A 20,023-nucleotide genomic window follows, 5' to 3' on the forward strand; every position below is an offset into this window, starting at 1 on the left:
CAGCTCAGCTCAGTCTCAGGGCTTTCCCACAATCCTTTTACACACTCTGACCCGGTGGTGTTCCTGCCCAATCAGTCCACAGTTCCTTATTCCTTCTGGGTCAGGGTAAACAGTCCTTTTCTTCAACCCGGGAGCACGTCGTTCCTTCCTGTCACGTAACCGTGACGTACTCCCGGGTTATAGGGCACATAAGAGCCCACGAGCCCCCCTACAGTGACTCCCGGTGGCCCCCAAGGTATCCAGCAGGGCTGTGTATAAACACTACATAGTCCATGAGGCCCTGCTGGAACTCGATCATGCTGTCGGCAGAGCTCCTCCTGGCGACCTGGGGGTGAGGGCCGGAACACAAAGCCGGCAGTCCTCCACATAGCATAAAAGGAAGAATGGACATTAGTTCTCACTAGAATCCAAGCTATCATGAGAATGTTTGAGAATTAGGATTTCATGAACCTTCTTGAAGATTGCAGCAAAGGTACATGTATGCAATAGTAAACTGAAAAAAGAAGAAATTTATGAAATCTGAAGAAGATAGCGGGATTCAAGGAGAGGTACAGGAATAGGGACTAATGTGCACATGATGGGTCTATGTTCTGTCAGTTGTAAGAGAAAAGAACAGCTATGAAGTGATGAGAACAGCTGAGTAATTACAATTTTTTTGTGAAATGTTGGAATTCGTAGCTAGAGAAGTCCACCGGGGAATTAAAGGAAGAAATTAAATTGTTGTTGTAATGTAAAAATTCTAATTGTTCCAGCTAACTAAAACTTTTGAAGAGTTACAGTAGGGGCAGATGTATGTGTGGGTAAGCACTTAAGATGCATACCAGTAGAAATGTACCAATATTTTAGTTTTAATGTTTATTAATTCTTTATTACCGATTATATTTTTGTCATTACTTTAGTGACACCATCTCATTGCCATTTTATATAAGGTTTCATTTTGTGTGTTTATTTGCATGGAAATTATAAGCTTACTGTTTAAAATTTCCCAAACAGGTCAATACTTACATTTATGTTGTGATTGGTGTTTCCTTCAAAGCAAAATAGCTGAGGCTTCCAAAACTCAGCTAAGAAGCTTCCAGGATCTTCACAGATCTGCCCAGTAGAGTCTCACTCACTCCAGCCAGGCCCCAAATACTAACTGCAGGCTTCAACTGAAGCAGGCCTAAAAATGGAGAGCTGGCAAAACAACTGTAAATATTACAAAATCAGGCAGCCCCACAAGGAGAGGTATAACTGTAAACCATCAGCTTGTAAAAACAGAGCAAGTAAAGAATCTTTATAACTAAAACATTTATTACACAAGAAAGGAAATTCGGAACAAACGTGCAAAAGAGCCAAATGAGGCACAAAGGTGTAGCGGTCAGGGGCCGCTAAGATTCACACCGTTGATTTATTTATTTTAGTGGAGGAGATCCCAGCGACACCCCCAGCCTTGGATCAACCCACACACGCTCACAACAGAGACCAAATAAAGCACACTGGGAACATTAAACAATTAAGAATATAATGAAATTAAATTAACTAAATGAAAACAATACTACCACCCCTGGCCCCTTCTGTGATATTACATTTAACATATAAACATAAATACCACACAGCAAAGTCCATGGAAAACCCAAACTGGATGAAATGAGAGGTGACGAGAGTAAGTCCAGAGATCTGTATGTTGAAAGGGAATGGAAAACACAGTCCTACCGGTAGTTGCTGAAAGGATGAAGATGGATGGATGGTTCAGGAGTGCTCTTTTTCTTGCAGGAAAGCCAATGAATCCAAACACAGTCCTCAGTACACAGGTAGACAGACGACACAGACCCCAACAAACGAATACATTCCAGGACACGATGATTAAATGTGGCTGAATTAACAGCAGACAGTCCGACAGAAAAATGCAACACACAATGTACAACAACAAAAACAACTTCCCTCCTTTTGGCCACCTTTGACCCCAACAGCCCCTGCATGGACTGCTGGGAGATGCAGTTCTTACTGATAGTAGCACTGCTACAAAGGTGTTGCCTAAAAAGGCAATCCATACTAACTAAGTTCCAAAGCGATAATCAGAAGTCAAAATTCTTAAGCAGAGTGTCATAAAGTCATAAAAATCCAAAGAGTAACAATATATGTAAAAAGTGGAACTCACCAACACCACAGAGCGTATTGATAAGTACCGCATTTCACATCAGCATTTATATGTGACAGACAGGTGGCTCCGCCTCTTGGGGAACCATCCACAAAACACAAGCAACAAGGCAAAACATACTCTTAAGCTTAAAAAATAAATAATAATCAAAATTGAAAAGAAAAACATAATTATACAAAAAATAAACAAAAATAACATTATAAATATAAATGATAATATTAACAGGATAAAACATGAACAAAAAAGACAGTTAAAATGAATTTAAATATAAGCTAGGGAGGACCCCTGGCTGAAACATAATTTATTTAACTTATTGAACACAATTAAATAAATAATTCACAAACTAAAAAGTCAAACTAAAAAGTTGATTAATCATACACAAATTAAAATAAAAAGAGATAGAAATGCTGATAACTAATTCAGAACAACAGACATGACATCTATTAAAAATGGTAACAATAAAAAAGAAAAACAAAAGAACTAATAAACAAATAGCAAACAAAATTAACTTTAAGCCAATGATTTGGAAATCCAACAACCACAAAACCTAAATACCAAAACTATAAATCTAATGGCCAAATGGTGTAAAGGCTGCAATCATTAAATAAAGGAGAGCCAAAAAACACCGTAACTTACATAAGCTGATACTGATGTAAAGTGGCTGAGGCAGCAGGCGTCTCAAACAGCTGACAGGTAACTGTAGCCCTAATGACTGCAGCGCCCAAAAAATACAACAAAAAGCAAAGGATCAGGAGGGAATAAAAAAAAAAACACAAAATCAATGGTAAAAAAAACAAAAGGCAAGAGAGCAGAGGAAGCTGAAAAACACAAAGAAAAACTAACATACAGCAAACGTCCCAACACTTCACAACACTAATGTCAATAATTTAGGGATGGAGGGGCTCTTTATGTCAGTGTTTTACTAGATGACCTGTCTGTTTTTCATTCTTGAGCAGTAGACGAACTTTGACTGATTTGACAGGCATACAGTAAGGTCTTTGATGGCAGTGTCCCACTTTAATGCATTCACCGCACCCTTTGCCATTGTACACGTGGCTCATAACTTTTCACCTTATCACATAATCTGAGTGCCTCCCATTCCCAACTCTAGCCCCTTTTATCATCATAATGGTCAGTAGTGGCCCAGAGAAGAGCTTCCAACGATCATCTCCCACCCTTAAACCCACAATGCTTTGTACTGTATGAGATGTAGATGCAATATCAGCAAAGGGTATTGGCAGAAAAAGAAGTGAAACTACTGTTGCTTTGTAAGCAAAAGATAATTAAAACACAAATCCAACTTACAGCTGATTTAAGTAAGGCTTTACATTCTTCTTGTTTTGCACTTTTTCTTTAAATGGGATTAACACCATCCCCATAAACAAATAAATCAGAATGGTCGAAAAACTTAAATACTTAACGAAGCACTGAACTTGCTGCCAAGCTGCTGAGATAAGAATCACACAATGGCCAACCCTCTCAACTAATAAAGTAATTCTGTCTGTCCGTAGCCTTAGGTTTTTGAAGCAGTGATGTAATTGGATCTTTGATGCCTTGGCAGCTTGTGTTTGTCTTAGCTTGCTCTGTTGTTTTACACTCTTGTTCCTTTAATGAATGTTCTGCTTTGCCCGTGTTGGAGATTTCAGTTGACTCCCAATAGCTGAGTGCCAGCAAGATTTCAAGTGATAAGGGCTGTGGCCTTTGCTGTTTATTATGGCAACATCCATCCATCCATTATCCAACCCGCTATATCCTAACTACAGAGTCATGGGAGTCTGCTGGAGCCAATCCCAGCCAACACAGGGTGCAAGGCAGGAAACAAACCCTGGGCAGGGCGCGCACTCACACACACACACACACACACACACACCAAGCACACACACCAAGAACACACACGGGACAATTTAGGATCACCAATGCACCTAACCTGCATGTCTTTGGACTGTTGGAGGAAACCAGAGCACCCGGAGGAAACCCACGCAGACACGGGGTGAACATACAAACTCCTATTATGGCAACAATCAGGTAAAATACCTTCTGTTTGCAATACATACAATCTTTACCTATAGTGCCAGCCGCTTTGGTGTTGGGCATTAGGTAGATGTCATGTTAGATCATTGTCCACAACTTGTTTCTCCACAGTTCGCAATACCTTCCTTGTGTCTCTTGCTTTCTACCAATTTCTTCAATTGTTACTTGTACTTGAACCAACCTCTCAATTTGGGTTGCCAGGCAAATTCCTACTATGGTGAAGTCATGTGATGCCGGGTGGGTGAGGGTGGGGGTATATTTAGAAACATGTCCCCACCTAGGATTTCAAGTCATTCATTGATCCTCTCCAAACTGAGTACTTACTTGAGCTTCATGTCAGTTATTTGTTTAACTGTTTTTGACCCTTTAATGGTATTTTGAGTTTCAAGCTGCCTAAGTCCTTATTCTTTCTTTATGGTTTTCTTATTTTTTTTTTGAATAGGTCTAGTTTTTGATCCTTGCCCTGTCTTTGTGATTACATTATATCCTTTAATTAATCATTTTAGCTTTTAAATATTGTCTCCTACTTGAGTGCTGGAGTAGTAGACATCATGTACTGTATTTGGACTCACTCTTTAAACTTTAGAATCTGCTGCTCTCAATCTTCCAAGCCATGTGCAACCATCCATGCTTTCAAGAAGCTTCATTGTCAAATGAAACCTGAAAATAAAAGTCTAGAATGTGAGCACTAACATTTAGCTGGACATATGGACTGTGCTGGAGAGAGATAGGAATTCATAACTGTTCATTGTGGAGGAACATGCAAGTGTCCCCTGCCCTGGGAAGCATAAATCCTGCATGCGAAGTGTGAGAACTTCAAGCACGGGCAGGGAATAAAACGTGCACAGATAATTGTCTTTAGAATCTGCTAAGTGAATAAATGTAAACATAAAAAGATTAGAGATGTATTTCACTTTTGTACCAGACAGGAGAGACTAGGTGCATGTACTGTGCCACGTATTTTTTCATCTATTTTCCTGGTGAGGGTTAAAGTGGCAACATGTCAAGCTGAACAGACCAGGCCACAGTATGCTTAACAGCACTTTCCAGTTCCTCCTGGGTAATTCCCTGATGCTTCCAAGTCAGTCAAGAGAGATATAACCAGTCCTTTATGTATATGTTGATTCCACTGAGTCAGTCCTACTATCCATGGCTGGTTCCCAGGAGACATCCTAAGTTCAGGCCCAAACCACCACAAATGGCTACTATTGGTTGAGAAAAATATTGGTTCTACTCCAAAGTCTTTCCGTAGTCCTGAAGTCCTCATTTGGTTATGAAGACTACTGTATTTCTGAAGTCCTCACCTTACCATGAAGACTAAACCTCACAACAGTGTTTAGGAACCTGATTTTGACTACCTAAAATTATGATTTCATTTTTTTTGGTCACCAGATTTGTGTCCATAGTCGAGCATAAGAATGTAGAGTTACTGGTGAACCAAAAGCCTCAGAAGAGGACTTAGCTGCTACTTCACCACCACAGTTTGATACTGTTTTGAATGAGCTGATTATTATTTTTTATGTGTTTTTTTTTTTGCATTAATTTAGGAGGTTAATAAATCCTTTTGAGAGTTTTTTTATCACCTATATTCAGAATCTTCAATTTGCTTTTCAATTTAAGATTTATTTTTGTAGTTATGAATTATTTTGTACCATTTTTGCCACCAACATTACTATTTTCGATTGTCATTATTTTGTCTTCCTGTGTTGATAGAGGTGCTCCCTCACAAATTGTGACTCGTGTTAACAAAGCAGCAGGTTTAAAATGTTACTATAACATCATTTCCTTAGTTACAGATTGTAAAAAAAAACATTTTCATGCTCATAATTGTGACAGTTATTCTGTCTTCTTAGTTTCATGTTTGGTTTTGACTCTTGCCTGCAAATGTTTTGACTTCAGTTTTTTCTTCTCGTTTTGGCCTTGACACCGTGTGGCGGATCTCACACACTTTTGACCCTTTTCTGACTTTGACTTTGCCTCTTCTCTCAGTTTTCCTTCAACATAAAAACAATACTACTAGGTTACAATCAGTTCAGGTACAACGTCCACAAAACTGCTGTTGCTACACTTGTTACGTTTCAGCCGGGGTTTAGTATATTTGGCTTTTTTCTGTTATTTTTGTTGTTCTTGAATTTATTGTTTCATTTGCTTTTGTTTGTATGCTATTTGTACTAAAACCATTTTTATTTTGTATTTTTGCACTGTTTAAAAATTTGAACCCATTCCTTGTACTTTGTGGGTCAAATCCCAAGACATGGGGCCACCCTGACATCACTGCTACTGAGACCATCCTCAGCCTTTATACTGGGGTGGAGTAGATGGTATCAGCTGAGATTCATTGTCTGTTGAGGAGTACATATATCTGTATATATATATATATATTTACATTTTTCCACTCCCTTGAAGGGCATTTTTGGTCATTTCAAAGGTAATTAAAGGTATTTGGTGGGCATTAACCCTTAAACTGCCACATTCTTGGGGGTTAATGCACCCCTGGATGCCAAATACTTTTTTGCTGCACTTTTTAAGTAAATGGCACAATTCACCAAGAAAAAGTGAAATTTTAATGGAACACATTTTTTTCATGCAAAGAGCATCACAATTACTGTAACACTGATCATTTTACACACTGCAAATAAACTGTAAAAACTTAAAAAAAAACTACTGAAACAACATGTACAAGGTTCAACAGACGCCATTGATGAAATTCAGTAAATCACCAAGCTAACTGCACTTGAACTGGCTGCACGCAAGCACACAGAGGCCAACGCTGATGCTCGCAGGCTAGTCTAGTGCAGAGGCTGAATCCCTGGGACAGTGAGGCTGCAGTGCTGCAGGGGGTGGCAGTGGCCATGAGCTGGCTGCTCAACAAATGTGTGACAATGACTGATCAAATTGCACTGGAAACTGAATGTAGCCGGTTCCGGCAGTTTTAGGGTTAAAAACTTGTCTTCTCATTTTAAGCTTGTGCAGACTGAAGCCTGAATGTGGTGTTTGGGTTCAGGCTTCCTGAGGTGAGGCCTGTTCTTAGGCAAACCATTGAAGGATCCTGCCTGGTTATTAAGTCTTTTAGAGGCCCTCTCACCCTATTTTAGTATTATTGTGTGCAGATATTTCAAATGGCACCAAATCATTGCTCCGTCTAACACTCACACATAATCAAGCTCCAAGGTATCCTGATCTTGCATTTTATAGCACCAAGGCTAAGACTTATTTTTGCACATTTATTGATATTATTTTGTGATTTTTCAATTACTGTTTATTTTTCAAAGTATTTCTATGACTTCATCATGCCTTCATTTTATTTTCATGTTTAGCCACAGTTTCTCCTCTGGCTGGGGTTCGAGTTCTTGTATAGATAGATAGATAGATAGATATCCATCCATCCATCCATTTTCTAATCCGCTGAATCCGAACACAGGGTCACACTGGGTCTGCTGGAGCCAATCCCAGCCGACACAGGGCACAAGGCAGGAACCAATCCTGGGCAGGGTGCCAATCCACCACAGGACACACACAAACACACCCAGCACACACTAGGGCCAATGTAGAATCACCAATCCACCTAACCTGCATGTCTTTGGATTGTGGGAGGAAACCGGAGCGCCCGGAGGAAACCCACGCAGACACGGGGACAACATGCAAACTCCACACAGGGAGGACCCGGGAAGCGAACCGGGGTCTCCTAACTGCGAGGCAGCAGCGTTACCACTGCACCACCGTGCCGTCCCCATAGATAGATATAAACTTTATTAATCCCAAGGGGAAATTCACATACTCCAGCAGCAGCATACATAAAGAACAATATTAAATTAATGAGTGATAAAAATGAAAGTAAAACAGACAATAACTTTGTATAGTGTTAACGTTTACCCCCCACCCGGTGGAATTGAAGAGTCACATAGTGTGGGGGAGGAACGATCCCCTTAGTCTGTCAGTGGAGCAGAATAATGACTGCAGTCTGTCGCTGAAGCTGCTTCTCTGTCTGGAGATGATGCTGTTCAGTGGATGCAGTGGATTCTCCATGATTGACAGGAGCCTGCTCAGCGCCTGTCACTCAGATGTCAAACTGTCCAGCTCCGTGCCTACAATAGAGCCTGCTGTCCCTCTTCTTTATGCTGCCTCCCCAGCACACTACCGCGTAGAAGAGGGCACTCGCCACACCTGTCTGATAGAACATCTGCAACATCTTATTGCAGATGTTGAAGGACGCCAGCCTTCTAAGGAAGTATAATCGGCTCTGTCCTCTCTTGCACAGAGCATCAGTATTGGCAGTCCAGTCCAATTTATCATCCACCTGCGCTCCCAGGTATTTATAGGTCTGTACCCTCTGCACACAGTCCCCTCTGATGATCACGGGGTCCATGAAGGGCCTGGGCCTCCTAAAATCCACCACCAGCTCCTTGGTTTTGCTGGTGTTCAGTTGTAGGTGGTTTGAGTCGCACCATTTAACAAAGTCCTTGATTAGGTTCCTATACTCCTCCTCCTGCCCACTCCTGATGCAGCCCACGATATCAGTGTTTAATGTCCTTCTGAGTCTTTTGTTTATGTTAGTATCATTGACAATTTGTTTCTATATATTTTATGTGTCTTGCACTAAATACCCCGTGTTTTGTGGGTGGTTTCCCAAAAGAGATAGCCACTTGTGCATCACCACAAAAGGACTGCCCTCAGGCCTATAAAGGCAGGCACAACCCAAAGTCCCTTGCAGTTCAATTGAATGTTGTTGGGAATGGTGAGTTTCTGGGATTTGTGGTATTCCTTGTGCTTTGTGTATTACTGGATTTGGACCTCTTTGCTCTGTTTTTTTTTTTGACCATTCTTTGGATTTATTGTTTGAACTTGTTTGTCATGAATTGCATTTTTCTTTTCAGGCAATTGTTTTTTTTACTTTTGTGGTCCATAAGCTTGCTTTTTACTCTGAGCATTTTAGATGAATATTTTATTTTATAAAGATCCAGGGTTTACCCCTGTTACTAGCTGGGTTTAATGTTTTACCTCACTGGTGGGCATTTTTGGTGTTTTTTGGGACTGTGTGTTTGGGAACTCTTGCGAATCATAACATTTGGCTGCAGCTATATTGATAACAGGTACTATAACCATTGCTAGTCACATGACAGTAAGTCATGTGATATATTATGTCATTGCACTCTTCTTGTATAAGATCGTTTGAACCTAATTTGTGTTGAAAAAATGTTTGGTTGGGAATATTTTCTCCTAGGTTTGTTCAGACCCTTTTCTATGTATTTCTTTACCCTTTGCTGACCAGATGTAACCACACAGACAGTAAGAGATGCAGTACCTCCTTCCCCCCAATATTAGCTATCCATCAGACACAAATAAGCTGAATCTGTGCTACATAACATGTCACTCTGTCAAGACCAGCTAACTGTGCATCAAAATAGTTGGAGTGAGCCAACAGAGAAACACAAATAATAGTATGGAATCAATATCAGTTTTGAAAAGTCATCAATGGCAGGGCCAAAAACAGGTGGGGCATTATATATGGAAAGAAAAACCTGAAGAAAAGAAGACAAAATCCAAAAAGGCAAAACCAAAACAGTCATCATAAAGGGGTAGAGGTCATAGCAAAAGTCAAAAAGAAGAGCAAAAACTATATGCGAAAAAATCGCACATTTGAAGGGCAACACAAGGCCAGAAAAACAAAGGAACACTGGGAAAAAATCACTAATCAACAGGGATACGTTTATAGGGGATGTTGCAAGAAGTAAAGTCTTTCTTCAGCCCGTATGTTGCAACATCACTCCAACTGATGTCAGTCATGACATGCTTAGTGATGTGATTTGTGAAATGCCATCATCATTATAGTTATTAGATTAAATTAGATTATTTATTTATAAAAGCACATTTAAAACAACAGAGGTTGCACCAAAGTGCTGTACAAAAAAGCATTAAAATAAACACAACACAAACAATCATGCAAAAGCAGATTAATAAAACAACCAATTGTAACATTCACCACAATCCCATCATTCACAATAAAAGACAGAAGAAAACAAGTAGGCCTTAACCTGACTTTTAAAAACCTCGATTGAGGATGAAGACCTGATGTGCAGAGGTAAGTCATTCCAAAGGCTAGGAGCAACAACTGAAAAAAGCTCTGTCTCCCCTAGACTTCAGCCAAGATCTTGGCACTACAAGGAGCAGTTGTCCAGCTAGTGCTCTTGGTGGCACATAGGGGTGAAAGAGGTCATAGATATATTTTGGAGCGAGACCATGCAAGGCTTTACAAACAAACAAGATTTTAAAATCAATGCGACACCTGAACCAGCTGAAGGCGCGACAGAGCAGATTTTGGCAGACCCACACATAAGGAATTACAGTGATCTAGGTGAGATGTAATAAAGGCATGAATGACTGTTTCCAAGTCATTCTGTGATAGAAAGGATTTTAGTTTAGAAATTTGCCTCAGTTGGTAAAACTGGACTTTACTACCATGGAGATTTGTTTTTCAAAACTTAGTGATGACTCAAAGATGATACCTAGGTTTCTGAGATCATTATGAATCATTGTTACCAAAGGTCCTAACTGCATGCCGATTTCAACTGCAGATGTGGTAGGACCAAAAATAATGACTTCTGTTTTCTTTTCATATAATTGGAAGAAATTTTGTGCCATCCAATATTTAACATCTTCAAAGTGTTTCAACAGCATTTTAAATAGATGAAGTGATATCAGAACTAACTTTGAAGTACAGCTACATATCATCAGCATAACAATGATAGGAGACATCATGTTTGTAAAAGATGGCCCTCAAGGGGAGCAGATAAAGGGAAAATAGATGTTATCAAAATTCAATTTAATTTGTGTTTAATTTATTTGATCAAAGACGAAAGATCAACATGGCAGACTTCATAGAATAAGATTTAAGAGTTCTCCAATGTATTTTTTTCAACTCTTGAGAAGTCTGTGTTTTCCGCTGTTTCTGATAACAGTCTGGGTTGATGTTAATGAAGGTCGTGAGTCATTGAACAGTTTTCCACAACCTCTTTGAGAAAACCTGAAAGTCAATCTTCACAGCCTCCTCAAATTTCAGCCACACTCTGACCTTCATTTCAGGCACTGTCACAGCTGCTGGCTTTCTGGCCTGCTGTTATCTCTCAGTCATATCTGGAGACACTTCTGCTAACACTGCATTTAGGGGCCTCTTCCTTCAACTTCTAGTTCTATTTTTGTCACCTCAAAATGAAGGCAAGTGACTGTCACAAATGAGATTTATGCTTTCATTCAGATTCACATTTGATTAAGTGATATACAGTATGAATGTGTACGTGTTGATGGACAGCAGACGTAAAAGTTACATATAACTGAAACAGTTCCTGTTGCCTACAATGGACTAGTATCTCTTCCATACTTGGTTCTGCTCAATATTGTGTAGCAATCACTATTCCATAAATCTGCTTTTTGTAAAGTCTCTTGTTTTGTTGTTTAATCCTTCTTTCCTCATCTATTTTCTGCCTCTGATTGGGAGTGGAGTTTATTCCTTTGGCTCCAGTTGTTCCCTTGTTTTGCTCATGTGCGTCAGGAATTACTTCTGTGTGTTGCTTGGTATATTCATCACAATATCACAAAAGGACTAATCTGGTTTATTTTTCGGATTTTTGATCTGTTCATAAAATAGAATGTCAGAAATGCAACATCTTCAATTTGTATTAGAGCCATGTTTTTTTTTATTTGTGTGTTGCTTTTCATGACTATTGTTTATGAGTTTTTTGGAAACATGGTGTATATTTACCACTGCTGGGAATATTTAGCTAACTGTGACCCTGTAATGGAAAAACCAGAAATAGAAAACAGATAGAAGGATGGCCACGACTTTTTCAACTTGAATCTTCTAGAGCTGTGACATACAATTGTTGCATGACAAGCATTGTGGCCACCATCTGAGTTCTTTTGTGAATCTGCCAAGGCAGGATGTGACCTAACGTGTCCTTGCACCAAAAACCTCCAAAACTTTTTATCCTTCCTGAATTCCCGAGAGCTGATTTATTTACCTCTGATCTATAATATTTCACATTCATTGCACATATTCTTGCGTAAGAATTTATTGTGTATTTTGGATGCTTTCAGAATGAAAGCTCCAAGTTTGATTTAGTTGAAAGAAATACTTGCCTAAAATTATTCTGTATGGCCCTCTAAATTTAATTAACCTAATTGCTTGTCTGCAATCTTTTCAATTCTTGGCAATGTCAGCTCTCTCATCAATTTACAGTATATGGTGAAGTAATGCAAAAGGAAGCAAACATTTGTTTTATCAAGGAGAAAAAAGTACATTGCAGTCTCTTCTTCTGAAAAGAGACCGCAAGATTTGAAAGCAGTAAACTCCATTTTGGATAATGGAATTTAGTTAAAAGTCGAGCGGTCTTCTTTGTCATTTCATTATGGAAAAGTAGCTGATTATTATTTTCAGCTTACCTGAGTTTATTTTTGTTTCATTTTTCTTGCAGGCTAATATTGTTTCACTTAATAAAAGAGAATGCCTGACCTGTGAAAGTGGAAACTGTACCTGTGCAGCAAGTCAAGTCCAAGGTCAGCCCTTTTTATCCTTATCACTTTTGTTCTGTTGTAAAGTTTCTCAGTAATGTATTCATAGAAAGTTTGCACATTATTGTTCTCCTACTTCATGAATGAACTTTGTTTCATGCTTGTGGCTGCCATACAGCTTTATGAGCTATTGCACTACTTACTTTTGGTGATAAGTTGATGGAATGCACTTAACATTTTTGTCCTGGCATTTAACCTTTTTAGGAAACATAACTGTTTGCCAGTCTGATGCCTGAACAATAACTGTATGAGGCATCTGTCTATTTCTCTAAAAAAATCCTTTTTAAGTTAACAAAAATTAAAAATAGTTTTTTGACAAAAGTTGTGCTCAATTACAAGCACTCAGTATAAAATAAAGGTGGCTCTCAAAAATCAGTTTAGAAATACAGTATGTATTGTGAAAGCCCAGGGTGCGTACAGCCGCCCTAACCCCGACACAGACAGACAGGAGACAGGTTTCGCACACAACACACGGTTTATTTATAATTGAGGAGCGTTTCACCCTGCTCCCCACAGCACAGTACCTAAAGCACACAGCCCAACACAGTCCCTTTTGCCGGCCGTCCTTTCCCCTCCACTCCTCCTCAGGCTTTGTCCTCTTCGTCCCGACTCTGGCCATTGAGTGGTGGCGACTAACTCCTTTTATAGGGCACTTGGAAAGACTCAACGAGTTTCTTCCGGCCGCACTTCCGCCACACCCGGAAGTGTGCCCCTGCAAACGTTCATGTGGATCCTGGCGCAATTGTCAAATGCCCCTCCATCCCACCCCATGGTTAACCTCCCTGTGGTGCGGTGGGTTGATTGCAAGCATAAATGTCTTGATCACCCACAAGAGGACTGTGTCAAAGAATGAATTCTCTTTTGTCAGACTGTCAGCCAGAAGGACCAGGTCATAATAAATAATAATAATACATTTTACTTATATAGCAACTTTCCAATGCTCACATTTCTTATATAACATTGGATACAAAAAATATCTGCATAAAACACAAAATAAACACTTGGACACGTCGGAGGAGCCTTGTCTTTTAAATCACAATGGATTGGAGGTTTGAATACTTGTCGAAAGGCTTTTTTTTAATTTTTATATTAAATATTTGTGTTATTTGGAATGATGACAATATTGATGTAAATTCCTTGCTTGAAATTTATATTTGTAGTGTTTCTTTTTCAAAAAAAACAACGACACTAATAATTATAATAACATAGACGCACCAAAATAGAATTAAATGAGTACCATAACAGCATAACGAATTAAATTCATGGCTAAAGACTGAATTAGATTAGATTGGATTAGATTATACTTTATTTGTCCCCAAAGGGAAATGAAAATTTTATGAAAGGTCCAAAAACAAACATAAAAACAAACAAATAAACAATTCAATTTACTACCCTCCAACATATCTGAATATGTTAACCTATTTAAATAGAAAATTAAAATAACGTATAGAGAAAAATTAAGATAAATTTTGCATAGATTTATTCACATATAATTATTTATAAGCATCAACTAGACAAGAATATAGTAAAAAAATGCACTGATAAGCCGTGTTCTGTTTATTAGTTTAATATAATTACGCTGTGAAAACCAGAACCAGTGTAGTGTACAGGTGATAGGTGGGGATGTTTTCTGCGCCGAGCAAGAACACATTCGGATTGATAACGAAACGAAATTATAAATCATAAATTAGTTGTTTATCTTCCAAGAAATTATCATCGGTATAATGTTTATGTTCATTTTTGTTATTGCGTCATACATTTCAACTGCTGTGTCTGATGCCATCACAGAAGGACAGTCTGAAAATTATTTTTGAAGCATTTGTGGATAAAAATCAGAGAATTTTACTTTCTTCATTCATGAGTGATACTTTTCCGAACCCTGCTGCTTACACATGAATTGTGGCAAATGACGACCCCCCAAAAATTTGCCACCTGGGGCAGACCGCCACCTCTGCCCACCCCTAGCTACACCACTGTTAATGTACACAACTTGGTCATCAGTTTTTACTTTCTAATGCTGCTAGATTCTCAAGCAGTAAGTTGGTTTTGTATATGGCAAGGAATTGTAGATGAGCCGATTTAATTGCCGTAACCTTCGTCAGCCTTTCATTTCAACTGCTCTGAAACAAAGTCACTTTTGACATATTTTATTCACTCTGGTCCCAGATGTGTCTGTTTAAATTAGGAAAGTAATTCTACATTAGAAATACTGCAAAGTAATTCAATTTTCCAATACATAGTTAAATTGATCATATAATTCATAAGATCAGTTGGTTTAAACTCTTAATGTAAGTTGATCAAATAACATTTAATTATTAAAACTCCTAGTGCAATGATATTTATAGCATGTAGCTAGGGGCCAATGAACTGTCTGTGTGCAATTCAGTGTTATGGGCAAGACTGTAGACATAAAGGCATAGTATTGGGTGCTATACACGCTGGCCTAAGTATACAAAAAGTGTACAATAATTCCATAGGCTTATTAAAAATCCATCAGACAATGGCTATTCCGTTCTCACAAACAGACTTGATGAAAAAGGCTTATGTAACCTGACATGCAGAAAAAAGGAGCTATAATTGCTCAATTAGCAGGTGTAAAGAGACATATCAGAATACACGATGTTTTGTACTTTGTAATGAATATGTTGTGGCAGCCAGAGACACAGTGTGGCAGTAGTTAGCTGTGTAGTACAAAGTGTGGACACTGGAGGATTGGAAAAACGTCATTAGGTCTGATGAAATCATGTTTGTGCTTATAGACCTTTATGAGAGGACGGGGATATGGTAAAACTTTTATGAGTCCTGGGATCTTTACTGTTAGGTGTGAATAACCCTGACCAGTAGGGATGGTGTAATGGCATGGGACATGGCCCACACTGGGTACCTTGGCAAGTGTAGGAAATTGTTTGAATGTTCCAGCATATCAGAGTATCCCTGCTGATAAAGGAGTCCTTTTATGGAAGCTGTGCACCCTTATGCAAGTAGAATTTTTCTGCATGTCTGGAAAGGCTCTGTTAACTTGTGAGTGAAATCAGTTTTAACACAATGGCTTGCCTTGCTACCAGACTGGAACTGAATCAAGACATCTGTTATGTGTTTTAGGGCAAATGTGAGTTGAGCTAATCTAATGTTCATTAAATTACAAAGGAGTTAACATGGCTGTCAATGCTCAAGACAAATGGGGGACCTGTCCTCTGTAAGATTAAATAAGCCACAGGAAAGAAATGCACATTCTTCAGACTTACTAGAATATTATGTTATTAACCTTGAGAAACAAAAAGGCTTACATTGCACATAATTAGATATTTGTGCATTGAAAAATAATTGTTTTATTAATGCTGAATTCAGAACCGAAAGGTATGATACTTTGACTTTATTTTGCTTTACTATTTCTTAATGGTTTCTTCTGTTTTTCCATAATTGTGTTTGCATATGACTTATATTACAACAAATAAAAGAAAGCTCTGTTTCTCAAAATTCTTAATCATCTCTGTTTCTTCATAGTTGAAAACTTCCAGACAAATACTGTGTCTTGTGCAACTTGCTCAGCACAAACAGTTGGAAATCCATCTGGGTCTGCGTAAGTGTAAATTAAACCCATTCCATTGTGAATACAAACCCTGAGTCATTAACTGAAATTACTGTAATGCATGTCAAGAGTTTTAAAAAAGCAGTAATTCAGCTAGGAAAGTCAAGGAGTACATGATAGTAAACCTGAGGGAGGCCTTCTTGAGTTGTGTGTTAAATAGCCTTGGAGTCACAGTCAGCTAATTAATAATTGAGGCCCCATTAAAAATAAAAATGTTGTTCTTGCTCAGTAGCCAATCAACAAAATACAGGATGTTCCCTTAGGAGTTTGGTGGGCTCCATTCTTACAGCAGTGGAAAGTTCTGCTGCATGTCTGCCAGGTATAGCTAAAAGCACAGAAGAACGAATGAGTCTGTAGCCAGAACTTCCATTCCTTTCCATTTGACTCAGTCAGCCACTGCTGCTCAATAACTGTAAACAGCGGCGTCTCCTGGTTTTAATGCTGTCTAATCCTCTTTTCCTAATGATGAAGTCAGTGTGTTCTCACAATTCAGCTACTGCCAATGTTTTTAACAGAGGAGGTGACCTCTGTCCTGTTACTTTTACTCTATATGAATTGGAATGGATTGCAATCGAGAAGATGTATAATTGAATAAGTGTGTGGGTGGTGGGGTGACTTACATGATGTCAGTGCTCTTGTGCCGGGTTGGCAGAAAACCCAAGGAAAAGTATATATCAACTGGTGGTGTAAGATACACACCTACTCTTTCTTACATGTTATAGGCCAGGGATAAATGTAATCTGCTGGTACCTGGGCTCAGAAATAATTAAATACTATGGGATGGCATCAAATGCAATAGGAATCCCAAGGGACTATGGTGTACCTTGCTAGCAACAGCATAGGAGAGAAAGAGTGTATACCAAGCCATGCAGTCAAGATGTGCTAACTGCTGGGTCACCTAGAAATCACACTGAGATGGCATTGACTCAAATGTGACTCCTGGACGATGATTTAAATGGCCTACAAAGAGCAGATGAGCTCAGCAACTGAAGGACAAGAAGCATTGGCAGGGACATTAAAGACGAGAGGTAGTGTTTATCTCAAACCATGGAGGTGTTTAAGCAAAAAAGCAACTCCTTCAGATAGAAAGAGACAGCAATTGTTTAGTTGTATCAAAGCAAATAGGTGTTTGCTTCTTTTTTATGTTTTCTGTTTCCTTTTGTTAAAGCTTTCCTATATGTGTATTATTGTGATTCTATACAATGTAAAATATAGGCAAAATAAATTAAACAATAATGACAACTGCAGTTATTGAATTGAAGATCCAGGACAACGGCAATATTTGGTGCCACAACAATATTATTGGTAATTAAGAAGTTATTGTGGCATTATAAGGCTGAGAAGCTGTGAACTTACGAAAGGCCAAAGCTTCTTTCATCCATTAAAACTCAATGGTTTGTCTTGGTGACCTTTTTTACTTTCTGTTATCCGGATGACAGAATGTATACTTTAAAAGTTATCGTAAGGGCCAGGGACAGGTGCACTTTTTCTGCTTTGTGTTTACCTTAGAATGTTTTAATAAGAAACAATGACAACAATGAATTATTAGTATTAGTTAGTTAATTAAGAATGGCATATGAACCCAACCTAACTGTACCACATCACCTCATTTTTCAACACAACAGCTAGTTGCCCCATTGATTCTTGTACAGAGTGGTCCAGATCTAATTATGCAGAAATCCAGATCATCTGGATGACTTTGATTTATACGGGGACAATTCCAGTTCGGCGCGAAGATGATTCTTCATGTCGTCAGTTCACACACTTCTCGATCGTCCAGGATTTTTCAGGTGATTTTCTGTGTAATAAGCTTAATAAGTTATGTTGTAATGAAAATGGCATAATTAGATCTGGACCACCCTATACAGTTCCAGTATAGTCAAATATAAAAAGAAGGTCATCCAGAGAGACAGGGAAGGAGAGGGAATCTGTACATTTCCCATGAGCAGATTGAGCCACCTTTGACAAATAACTTCTGTTGGATGAAAGAGAGATGAAGCACTGATAGGCCCAATAGTATATTAGCCATTTATTCCTATATGTATTCCATCAAACCATCAATTTCTTGAACCTGTAAGTTCAATAATAATTGTTTTAGTATTGCTTGAAAAATAAATTACAAAGAAATAAATAAACAGTTTGTATAAAAAATATTAATTCCTTTGACGTTTATACATTTTATTGTTCCACAATATTGAATAACAGCGGATTTAATTTGGCTTTTTGACACCGAACAGAAAAAGACGGATGCCAAAGTGAAAACAAAGCTCTGCAAAGTGGTCTAAATTAGTCACAAATATAGAACACAATATAATTAATTGCATCAGTACTCACCCCTTTAAGTCAGTATTTAATAGATGCACCCTTGGCAGCCATCACTGCCTTGAGTCTGTGTGCACAGGTCTCTATCAGATTTGCACATCTGGACTCTGAACATTTTTTTCAGTTCTATTTTTTCAAAATTCCTCAAGATCGGCCATTTTGCATGAGGGTAGTGAGTGAACAGCCATTTTCAAATCCAGCTACAAATTCTTAATTGGACTGATGTCTGTACCCGTATTTGCCAAGTGTTTCAGAGTAGGAAAACAGTCCTAGCTGACGCAAAAATTCAGACGGACACAAATATAGCCCTACTGTCATTGTGTGTGTCTGGCCTTTCCATTCATTACAGGATTATTCTTGATATTGTTGCAAAGTGGCCTGGTTCAACACAGGACTACAGAGTACTTTAGGAGAGTGGCATAAACCTTGAACTTTTATTTGACCATAATCACATCCCTTTGAATTATTATTATCTTTGGAATTAACAATTTAGTTTCAGAAACCTATAAACCTTCCTCATGATTTGCAAGGAAACTACAAAGCATCATCTTGAGTGTAATTGCGGCTCGGGGTGCCATAAAATCGTGACGTCATTCATTCTCAAAGGTGAACTCCTGCTCATAACTTTTTTTCATGTCCTACTCTGGGATAGAACACATTCTTATCCTAGTCAGACTTTTAGTGCCATTCCTTAGGGTAATTCTCCAGGATATTAACATTGAACGTTGTTGTTTTAAGCCATTCCTGTGTAGCTTTGACTTTATGCTTAGGGTCATTTTCTTGCAGGGAACCCTACTCTAAAGATTCAGATTTCTTGCAGACCACATCACGTTTCCCTCTAGGATTTCCCTGTGTTTTGCTGCATTCATTTTATCTTTGTAAGCCTTCCAAGGGCCTGCTGCAGAGAAACATCCTCACAGCATAATGCTGCCACCACAATGCTTCACAGCTGAGATGGTGTGTTTTTGATAATGTGCATTGTTCAGCTTACGTCAAACATGGTGTTTAGTCTTATAGCCAGAAACCTTTGGTTTCAGCAGACTCCAGGTCTCTCTGTCAGCTCTCTTCAGAATCTCCCATATGTCTTCTGCCAAAATGTCATATAAGTGTGTGTTTTTTCTCTTGGCCCCTCTCTGATCAAGTTGAGACTAGTAAAGCACCTGGCAACATTTGTTGTCTGCACAGTCATATCCAGTGAGGCATGAACTCTGAAGCTTGAGGCCTGTTGGTGGTCTCCCTCACTAGTCTGACATGACCACTCAGTTTTTGTGCACAGCCTACACTACGCAGAATTACAGCCCTGCCATGCTCTTTCCATTTCCTAATGACTGACTTAACTGGACTCCAAAGAATATTCATGGACTTGTCTAATCATC

The 20,023-nt window shown here is 38.7% G+C and overlaps 1 protein-coding gene across 1 annotated transcript in view; it reads left to right on the plus strand.

The window, feature by feature from the left end:
- The window catches only part of LOC120535491 (meckelin-like), a 128,575-nt gene that overhangs the window by 10,023 nt on the left and 98,529 nt on the right, over window positions 1-20,023 (plus strand). The window contains exons 3-4 of the mRNA XM_039763379.1: window positions 12,640-12,721; window positions 16,241-16,316. Coding sequence (XP_039619313.1) covers window positions 12,640-12,721; window positions 16,241-16,316 — 158 coding nt within the window. The remainder of the gene's footprint in view (window positions 1-12,639; window positions 12,722-16,240; window positions 16,317-20,023) is intronic.

Source organism: Polypterus senegalus, chromosome 9 (assembly GCF_016835505.1).
Source record: "Polypterus senegalus isolate Bchr_013 chromosome 9, ASM1683550v1, whole genome shotgun sequence".
NCBI classification, from domain to species: Eukaryota; Metazoa; Chordata; class Cladistia; order Polypteriformes; family Polypteridae; genus Polypterus; species Polypterus senegalus.